This window comes from Somniosus microcephalus, chromosome 9 (genome assembly GCF_052327205.1).
Source record: "Somniosus microcephalus isolate GS21.2 chromosome 9, FLI_Smic_1.0, whole genome shotgun sequence".
Taxonomy (NCBI): Eukaryota; Metazoa; Chordata; class Chondrichthyes; order Squaliformes; family Somniosidae; genus Somniosus; species Somniosus microcephalus.
The window spans coordinates 38536259-38546847 of record NC_140995.1 but is presented as its reverse complement, the minus strand read 5'-3'; the positions used below and the strand labels follow the sequence as shown (position 1 = coordinate 38546847).

The following is a 10589-nucleotide window of genomic DNA, read 5'->3' as shown; positions in this document are numbered from 1 at the left end:
CTCAAGGACTTCTTGGAAGACAGTCAGGAGTCTGAGGCCTTCTTGGTCACCGACGGCAACCAGCTCGAGAGAGAAGTCAAGTTCTGCAAACAGTATTACGAAGATCTGCTCAAATCGGCAGAAAGAGGTAACGGGACAGGATTGTGCCAATAAAAATGTTAAACTGTGTACATTTAACCTTCTGGAGCTTATTTGAGTGAGAGCCCAGCCAGCCAGGAGGTGAAGAGATTCTCACCTGTTACAAGGTACGTGAGGTGCAGTTACCTCTGATTTTAAAAAAAATAGTTCTCCCACCCCTTGCAACCTGAGGAAATTGGGAACTCCAGATGCAGCAGTAAGTGTGTAACTGTGCTGCTCCCTGACCTCGCCCTCCTCCTCCTCTACTTGCTTGGCACATTGGGACATCAATGGCCCCATCTCCAAGTGTCTGTCTGTAAATCGCTTTCCCTCTGACTGCATCTTCCAGCCATCAAAGCTCCTCCCAGGACAACACAGAGTAACACTGGGGAGGGCGGGGTAGAAATTTCATGGAGTTCCCCCGATCTCCCGACGAATCTTGGGTGTAACATCGGCGGAAACCCCGGAGAAACGGCAGCACTGGCCATTTGCGGCATTTTTGCTGAAGTTATGGTCAGAGGAAGGAGGCAAGTCACATGGAAATTCCAGGCAGGGTATTTGAAGTAAACTCTGAGATTTCTCAACGCACGAATATATGACATTGATGGGCAGGAAAAGACCAACTGGTCCATCAAGCCTGCCCCACACAACTAAACGCTTCCTGCACAGCCCCCCGCACCCCTCCCCCTCCCGCAGCCATGTAATCTGCTGGGGGAGGCGAAAAAAAAAACAGGGCCAATAAGGGAAAAGATCATCTGAAAATCCCTCTCCGACCCCCCTCAGCTGCTGGAAACCAGCCCAGGAGATCTCACGGGCCAAGTGTTATCCATAAAGACACTTGCCTTCTGTATGATGTGATCTCTGCCCCAGTAAGGAACCAGTCCAGCTCCCTCTTGAAGGGAAGCAGAGAGTCAGCACCCACCACACTAGCTGCCAACACATTCCAGAGGCATATTATGTTTGGGAATCACCTTTTAAGTTGAATTTGTCCAAACACATTGTTGACAGTTGCCAACAGTTCAAATACCAAGGAGACAAGCACACACACACACACACACACACACACACACACCCCCTCCAGTGGAACGGTTTCACTGAAAGGGGAATAAATAGTAAGAATAACTTGCAGGAAAGACCATTGAATTGGGCGCTATAAACGGGATTGAGAAAGTCTTGAATGTGTTTCTGGAGAGGGAAGGATTGGGGGATAAGGTTAAAAAGGGGTTTGGTTTTAGCGAGAAAGGGATGATCTTGTGGGCCAGTTGACCTTTTCCTTTTCGTAACAAATCGTACATTCCAACATTTTGACCTTTCCCCACTAAACCAGAGGAGCAAGAGGAATCTGCTGGCAATCTGTTCATCTCGGAGGTACGGAACATTCGATTGCGCGTGGAGAACTGTGAGAAGCGTCTGATACGTCAAATCCGCACACCACTGGAAAGAGATGACCTGCAGGAGAGTGTGCAAAGAATCGCCGAGCAAGAGGTCAGTTTTCAAAGACTCCGCCCCACTCCCTGTATTTAAAATCCTGACCCAATACACTATTTTATGAATACTTCAATAGACATCGGAATTACTGTTCAAAGTAATTTTATTCTAAAGTTCCGTTGGAACATTGTGAGACTTTTAAAAATTTATCCTTGGGATGTGGATGCTGCTGATGAGGCTGACATTTATTGCCCATCCTTAGTTGCCCCTGATTAAACTGAGAGGCTTACCGGGTCACTTCTGAGGGAAGTTGAGAGTCAACCACATTGCTGTGGGACTGGAGTCAGATAGGCCCCAGACCGGATAATGACATGAGTGAACCAGTTGGGTTTTTACGACAATCCGACATGATCACCTTTTACTGATATCAGCTTTTTATTTCCAGATTTTTTTATTAAACTGAATTCAGATTCTCAAACTGCCATGGTGTGATGTGGACTCACTTTCTCTGGATTATCAGTCCGGTGCTGTAAGCTCTCCATCGTACTGCGTTGACTGCCCTTGCATCTTTCTCTCACCAGAAATTGAAGAGCGAGCTGGAGGAGCTTATTGTGGATCTGGAGAAAGTGACTGAAAAGTGCGACAAATTCTTTGGACAAGCTTCTTCGTCTGCAGCTCCGACCCTACGTACAGAGCTGAGCGTGGTGCTGCAGAATCTTAATCAAGTGTACTCGCTGTCCTCCATTTATTTGGATAAGTAAGGATTCAGTCTTTATAAATGTCATCTTTCCCAGCGAATAATGATGAAATAGTTTGTGCAGTTTTTTTGTTGGTTGAATCGTAACAAATTACAGTGAAACCTGTAACTTCGCGACACCTTGGGAACTGGTGTCAGCTGTCTTTTTTGCAGGTGTCCCTATTTTCATAACAGTCAATGTCTGTACTGTTTATAAAAATTTTTAAAAATTCAGTAGAATGGCGAGTTGTTTACCGCTCTGTCCCTGGGATAGAGCCGTGCAAGCATTCAATCCCAGAGAGAGTGGTTTCTCTGCTGCTGTGCATGCTGGGTGAAGAGCTCGCCATTCCATTAATGCCATTTCTTTCACAAAAGCCACTAACGCCTCGGGCTATCCTGCGAGCCCCGTATTTTAAGTTGTAAAAGGGCTTGGTACATTGAAGGCTGTCTGTCCGTAGTTTGTAATTTGCGAGTGTCTGTGGTTTCAGAGTGCCTCATGTATATTTTACCATGCAAGTTATTTGGGTCTCTCGATAAGTGTCCGTTTTAGGCAGGTGTCTGTTTTTTGGGACTGCCTGTTTGTACAGGTCTCGCCGTAGTTGATTGTTCCACCGCCCGGTCTTGGCTTATATTTTTTTTTGGGCCGAAGCGTTTAAGGTGGTGGTCGTGTCGGATTCTCGGGTTGAGTGCGGTCAAGTTCAGAGACGAATGCGAATGTTTCATGCTCTTGTGCATTGGGGAAGGCAGAGAGAAGGACGGGATGGATGTGTGCTCCAAATCCAAACCAGTGGGCCCGAGGAGGAACGTCGACACTTCACCTCATGTTCTGTGTTCACTAACGAAGCGAAAACCTGCACTTCGTTCGGAGAGGATTAACAAAGATTTACTGCAGAGGGAACTCAATGTTCAAGCAACTTTTGTCTGGATCTATAGAAGTGCACCAAAAAATCTTGATTGGTTTTCTTTCACCAAGAATGCAACTGTTTATAATTAGAGCAGCAAATGCTTCCTGCCGATAATTTAACTTAAAAAAAAATCGGCATGACTACAAAATGGAATTTCCCACTAACTTGATGGGAGGGATTTAGAATATTCATGTTCATCCTTTCTTTAAAACGACTTATAGCGACTTTCATGTCCTCAGGAGTCCCCAGACAATGAAGCACTTTTGAAGTGTAGTCACTGTTGTGATGTAGGAAACACGGCAGCCAATTTGCACACAGTAAGGTCCCATAAACAGCATTGTGATAATGACCAGATAATCTGTTTTAGTGATGTTGGTTGAGGGATAAATATTGGCCAGGACACCGGGGAGAGTTCCCCCTTCTCTTTTTTTCCATTCACCTGACGAGGTTAAACCATTTAATTTAACTTAAATGGTTTATCTATTGATCCCGAAAGATGGCACCTCCTTTGTGTTGTGTCTGTGGAGTGGGGCTTGAACCTACCACCTTCTGACTCCAAAGTGAGGGTGCTACCAACTGAGCCATGGCTTTGGACGAGGGTTGGATGTATGGATACTCCTTGACGGTCCCAATGCGTGCTTGTTTGTTTGGGGGCAGTGGGGAGGTTCGCGGGGGCAGAATCCAGGGAGCAGTCCTGTAAATAAAGATCATTTTCAAAGCAAAAGTTAAAAACCATGGGGCTGATGCAATGTTTTCTCTGTTCATGGCAGGAACTTAAAGTAAACTTTTTTTCCAACTACAGGTTGAAGACTGTCAATTTGATTGTTAAAAATACCCAAGAAGCAGAGGCTCTTGTTAAGCAGTATGAGACTAAACTGGGTGAGGAAGATGCAGTACCACCTGACACGGAGGCTATTCAATCGCTCCAGAATACATTGAAGGTAATGAAGATTTTCATATCAAATATAAAAACTTGGAAAATTACATAGAATTACATGACATTTACAGCACAGAAACCAGCCATTCGGCCCAACAGGTCTATGCCGGTGTTTATGGTCCTCACGCTCCTCCTCCCACCCCTTCTTCATCTAATCCTATCAGCATAACCTTCTATTCCTTTCTCCCTCATGTGTTGATCTAGTTTCCCCTTAAACACGTCTATGCTATTCGCCTCAAATACTCCCTGTGGTAGCGAGTTCCACATTCTAACCACTCTCTAGGTAAAGAAGTTTATCCTGAATTCCTTTTTGGATTTATTAGTGACTACCTTATATTTATGGCCTCTAGTTTTGGTCTCCACCACAAGTGGAAACATCTTCCCTATATCTACCCTATTGAACCGCTTCTATCAGGTCACACCTCAGCTTGCTCTCTTCTAGAGAATTCAGTCTTTACATGCACTCACCCTCCTGCACTTCCCTCCTGAACAGCAATGGCGGACTGAAGTGGACGAGAGACGGGAAGTCTTCCATTCACTAGAAGACGAACTGCAGAAAGGAAAGGCCGTCAGTGAGCGTATGCTGAGGGCACACAATGAGCGTGACATGGACATGGACTGGCACAAGGAAAAGGCAGTTCAGTTGGCTGAGAGATGGGAGAGCGTTCGTTCCCAAATTGACAACAGGTCTGTACCATTTCTAACTGCATGCCCTTCAGAACTGGTGAATTGTGGAAGTAGAATTTTGGCTGTGTTATGGGGAGAGGAATGGAGCCTCCTATCGCTTGAAATACTTTCAAGTGTAAAAGTTGCTGGGCAATGGGTAAAAATGCCACTGTTCTATAGGGATGATGATATCTGTGGGCTGGTGCTCAGACGACCCAATACACAGCTGTCCATGTGAGTGAGTTAAAAGAAAAAAAGACTTGCATTTCTATAGCGCCTTTCACAACCTCAGGACATCCCAAAGTGCTTGAAGTACCTTTGAAATGTAGTCACTGTTGTAATGTGGGAAACGCAGCAGCCAATTTGCACACAGCAAGGTCCCACAGACGGCATTGTGATAATGACCAGATCATTTGTTTTTAGTGATATTGGTTGAGGGATAAATATTGGCCAGGACACCGGGGAGAACTCCCCTGCTCTTCTTCAAAATAGTGCCATGAGATATTTAACATACACCTGAGAAGGCAGACGAGGCCTTAGTTTAACATCTCATCTGAAAGATGGCACCTCCGATAGTGCAGGACTCCCTCAGTACTGCACTGGAGTGTCACCTTGGATTATGTGCTGAGGTCTCTGGAGTGGGACTTGAACTCACAATCTTCTGACTCAGAGGCAAGTTCCCAAATCAGCAAGATGAGGCAAATGAAGCTCTGCCTGTGGAGGTAAGGAATTTCTGGAAAGGATTAGCTTGAACCTTCGAGGTCCAATGGGATTAGCAAAGGCTTGGCAATCAGGAAACAATGGAAGAGAGGGAGGCAACCTAGAAGAAGCTAAGAAAATCCTTTTTATATAGGGAACGTATCACTATATTGTACATTAGAACCAAGATCAATCACAACTCAGCTTGAATTATGGCGAGCGGATTCGGGTGCAGTAACGGTGAAGAACCAAACCCAGGGGTCAAATACTAGAAAGCCATCCTCTCTGCTTTCAGGCTGCATGAGCTTGAAAGCATCAGCATATCCCTGAACTGGTACAGAGACACTTACAAAGACCTTGATCAATGGATCCAAGAAATGGAAGCCACGCAACAGAAGATGCAAGAACACCAGCCAGAAGATATCCGAGCCCTCGCTGATGAACTCAACCAACAAAAGGTAGCCCGCACGTTAACAATTCATGCTGTTAACTAATAATGTTTGAGCAATGGGCAGTGAGCATTTAGATACTTGCGGCGCTTAAGATGGCACAGTGAATGTCATTCAATACTTAATTACTGAAGACGTGAACTTAAAGGGCCAGAATTTGCTGCCAAAATAACAACGAGTTTAAGGCTAACTAACTGGGCACGCTGCGAGATGCCCCGATCCAGCTAGTTCTGGCCCATTATCTTCTGTTCCTTTTTATTAACTACTATGGAACTATTTTTTCCCAAGATAATATTGCCAAAATAAGATTTTTTCTTTGCAACCAAGGATGATTTGAATCTTGCAAGAGGTTTGTAATATTGGTGATTGGCTTATACTAAATGCAAACTGACCCGATTTGGAAGTGCTGCTAGTTACAGTTATAAATGTTGGGATGTCAAATCATGCGAACAAATTTGTTAAAAGGCCTATCAATTTAGAATATATAGAAGACACTTCAGTTGCAATCATTCAACAAAGTGGAAACAAAATCGAAGAGTCCTCTCTGGCTACAAAAAAGTTCAATTGTTCCTCATTTTATTGCAGATGTTCGCTTCTGAGGTTGAGCTGAAACGGGGCAGAATGGACGAATGTCAGAAATACTCTGATGAATATTCCTCTGCTGTAAAGGTAAGGTGGGAAATTCAGTTGGAGTCAAATGCATATATTTCATTTAAAGTAATTTGAGCGTTTTGATCGAGTAAGTAAGGAGAAACTGTTTCCACTGGCAGCAGGGTCAGTAACCAGAGGACACAGATTTAAGGTAATTGGACAAAGAACCAGAGACAAGATGAGAATTTGTTTTTAACGCAGTGAGTTGTTATGATCTGGAATGCATTGCCTGAAAGGGCGGTGGAAGCAGATTCAATGGTAACTTTCAAAAGGGAATTGGATAAATACTTGAAGGGCAAAAATGTGCAGAGCTCTATGGAAAGAGCAGGGGAGTGGGATGAATTGGATAGCTCTTTCAAAGAGCTGGGACAAGCACAATGGGCTGAATGACGACCTCCTGTTCTGTATCATTCAATGATTCTATGGTTGAGGTTATCAGTTTGTTGAAGGCTAAACATACTCTCCTCTGATGTCTCTCTCAGTGCAATCTGATTAAACAGTGGAACTATGCCATTTGAGCCTCTGAAATTTACAAAACAATCTTTACCCCAATAGGAATCTCTTGAATGAATGCTGACAAATGAACGAATGCTGAATATTTGTTGTGCAGAGCCTTGGTCAGATATCATCTGGAGTATTGCGTTCAGATCTGGGCACCGGACCTCAGGAAGGATATATTGGCCTTGAGTGGGTGCAGTGCAGGTTCACCAGAATGATACCGGGGCTAAAAGGGTTAAATTATGAGGGGAGGTTGCATAGACTTGGCTTGTATTCCCTTGAGCTTCGAAGATTGAGAGGTGTACTGATGGAGGTGATTAAAATGTTAAATGGAGTTGATGAGTAGATACGGAGAAACGATTTCCTCTGGTGGGGGAATAGAGAATAAGGGGGCATAAACTTAAAAGTAGAGCTAGGCCATTCAGGAGCTGAAATTAGGAAGACCCTTTTCACACAAAGGGGAGTAGAAATCTGGAACTCTTTCTCCCCCCCCCCCCCCCCCCCCCAAAAGGCTGTGAATGCTGGGGGTCAATTGGAGCTTTCAAGACTAAGATTAATAGATTTTTGTTAAGTAAGGGTATCGAGGGATATGGAGTAAAGGCAGGTGAATGGAATTGAGGTACAGATCAACCATGATCTAATTGAATGGCGGAGCAAGCTCGAAGGACTGAATGGCTTACTCCTGTTCCTAATGTTCCCTCAGTACTACATCTGGGAGTGTCAGCCTGCTTTATGTGCTTAAGTCTCTGGAGTGGGACTTGAACCCACAACCTTCTGACTACGAGGTGAGAATGCTGCCCACTGAGCTGCAGCTGACGCCTATTGAATGTCGAAGAATGAACTACTGCTCAGTGGCTTGTTTCTTTTATGGTTGTTGGAGCTTCTGAGGTTTGGAAGAAACATGAAGCATGATCAGTGAGACCAATCGTGCTCCTTGGCCGGGTTTTAGTGACGGGGCTTTGAACGAGTCAATAAAGCAATGTGATCAAACAGAAAATTCGGGAAACACTCGCCAGGTCAGGCAGCATCTGTGGAGAGAGAAATAGTTAACGTTTTAGGTCGATGACCTTTCGTCAGAACTGGAAAAGGTTAGAGCTGTAACGGGTATTAAGCAAGTAAGGAGGTGGGGGGAGGACAGAACAAATGAGAAGGCCTTTGATAGGGTGGAAGGCAGGAGTGATTAAATGACAAAAGGGATGATGGTGCAGGGAAAAAGAGACAAGAAAAGAAACAAAACGTTGGTCTAGAGGAGGTGTAAATGGCAACAGCAGAACCATTACCAGCACCCGCATGAGAGCAGTGGTTATGATCTGAAATAGTTGAACTCACTGAGCCTGGAAGGCTGTAAATGCTCAGCATTTCCTGTTTATATTTCAGATTTCCAGCATCCATGGTATTTTGCTTTAGTATGAAATGTGAGCAATTGTCCCTTTTTCCGATCACAGGAATATGAACTTCAGCTGATGACGTACAAAGCCATGGTCGACTCCCAGCAGAAGTCCCCAGTCAAACGGCGCCGAATGCAGAGCTCTTCAGATGTCATTGTACAAGAGGTGGCAAATATTAACCTTCTAAAGCTTATTAAATATTAACTTTCTAAGGTTGTTCTCCTTAGAGCAGAGAAGGTTAAGGGGAGATTTAACAGAGGTGTTGAAAATCATGAGGGGTTTTGATGAGTACACAAGGAGAAACTGTTTCCACTGTCGAGGAGGGTTAAAACCAGAGGGCCCAGATTTAAGATAATTGGTAAAAGAACCAGAGGGGAGATGAGGACATTTTTTGTTGTGCAGCAAGTTCTGATCTGGAATGCACTGCCTGAAAGGGTGGTGGAAGCAGATTCAATAGTAACACTCAAATGGGAATTGGATGTGTACTTGAAAAGGAAAAGTTTGCAGGCTTATGGGGAAGAGTGGAGGAGTGGGACTAATTGGACAGCTCTTTCAAAGAGCCGGCACAGACACGATGGGCAAAATGGCCTCCTTCTGTGCTGTTTGATTATATATGAAGAAATGTTGAGAAATGCATCTGCCCAGGATTTCTCAATAGAAGGGCCTTGGGTAAAAGTGTTTTTGCAAGTAATGAAGCAGTGGTCTTGAAAGAGTTTGATTAGTTCTGATTCTGTAACTATAGAACAGCAGTGTTATTTAGCAAAGTAATATCAATGGGAGGACTCTCAGTACATTTCTACCTTTCCCAGCATGTCACTGACTGATATGCTCGTCAGATGGTTGGCTAATTAGAGTTTGTTGTGTTAGGGAATGGATGTTTTTACTTGTAAGTGAACAAATTATTCCACAAGATAATAGTGTTCAAAAGCTTTCACAGGAATTAAGCATACAATGATGACCATTATTACACTTATACAGTGATAACTATTACTAACAATTACACATATACAATGTTACACATATACTTCAGACACTTACGTAAAAAGGTAAAAAGGAATTGCTGGAGAATTCACCGCATCACAGGTTTTGAGCTGGAGAGGAACAGTTGGTCAAGCCTTGTTGAATTCTGACATATCTGTTCTGGCCCCCCTCCCCCCCACACTTTTTTTTATACCTTTCTTTCGCTCTGGCTACGTGAGAATCCGCATGTTTTCCACCTTGAGGGAGACAGAAAGCAGGAAACTATAGACCAGTTAGCCTAACATCTGTCATTGGGAAAATGCTGGTGTCCTTCGTTAAGGAAGCAGCAGCAGGGCATTTGGAAAATCATTATGCAGTCAAGCAGAGTCAGCATGGTTTTGTGAAAGGGAAATCATGTTTAACAAATTTGCTGGAGTTCTTTGAGGAGGTAACGAGCGGGGTGGACAAAGGTGAACCAGTAGATGTGGTGTATTTGGATTTCCAGAAGGCATTCGATTAGGTGCCACATAAAAGGTAACTGCATAAGATAAGAGCTCACGGAATTGGGGGGTAATATATTAGCACGGAGAGAGAATTGGCTAACTAACAGAAAGCAGAGAGTCGGGATAAATGGGTCATTTTCCGGTTGGCAAAAGGTAACTAGTGGGGTGCCACAGGGATTGGTGCTCGGGCCTCAACTATTTACAATCTACATTAATGACCTGGCTACATTGCACTCGGTCCCTTCATCCAAGTTTGCGGATGATGCAAAGATGGGTGGGAAAGCAAGTTGTGCAGAGGACTCAAAGAACCTGCAAAGTGAGTGGGCAAACATTTGGCAGATGGAGTCTAATGTGGGAAAGTGCGAGGTTATACACTTTGGCAGGAAAAATAAAAAAGCAAATTATTATTTAAATGGAGAGAGATTACAAAATGCTACAGTTCCGAGGGACCTGGGGGTCCTTGAGCATGAAAAAGTTAGCATGCAGGTACAGGAAGTAATCAAAAAGGCAAATGGAATGTTGGCCTTTATTTCAAAGGGGTTGGAGTATAAAAGCAGGGAAATCTTGCTACAACCGTATTGGAGCGACCACACCTGGAGTACTGCATACAGTTTTGGTCTCCTTATTTAAGGAAGGATATACTTGCATTGAA

The 10589-nt window shown here is 44.0% G+C and overlaps 1 protein-coding gene across 1 annotated transcript in view; it reads left to right on the top strand.

Moving 5' to 3' along the window:
* The window catches only part of dst (dystonin), a 337440-nt gene that overhangs the window by 69063 nt on the left and 257788 nt on the right, over positions 1 to 10589 (top strand). Inside the window, exons 20-27 of the mRNA XM_085998161.1 lie at positions 7 to 127; positions 1445 to 1602; positions 2127 to 2302; positions 3989 to 4127; positions 4617 to 4810; positions 5784 to 5946; positions 6523 to 6606; positions 8532 to 8639. Of these exons, the coding sequence (XP_085854287.1) occupies positions 7 to 127; positions 1445 to 1602; positions 2127 to 2302; positions 3989 to 4127; positions 4617 to 4810; positions 5784 to 5946; positions 6523 to 6606; positions 8532 to 8639 (1143 nt within the window). The remainder of the gene's footprint in view (positions 1 to 6; positions 128 to 1444; positions 1603 to 2126; positions 2303 to 3988; positions 4128 to 4616; positions 4811 to 5783; positions 5947 to 6522; positions 6607 to 8531; positions 8640 to 10589) is intronic.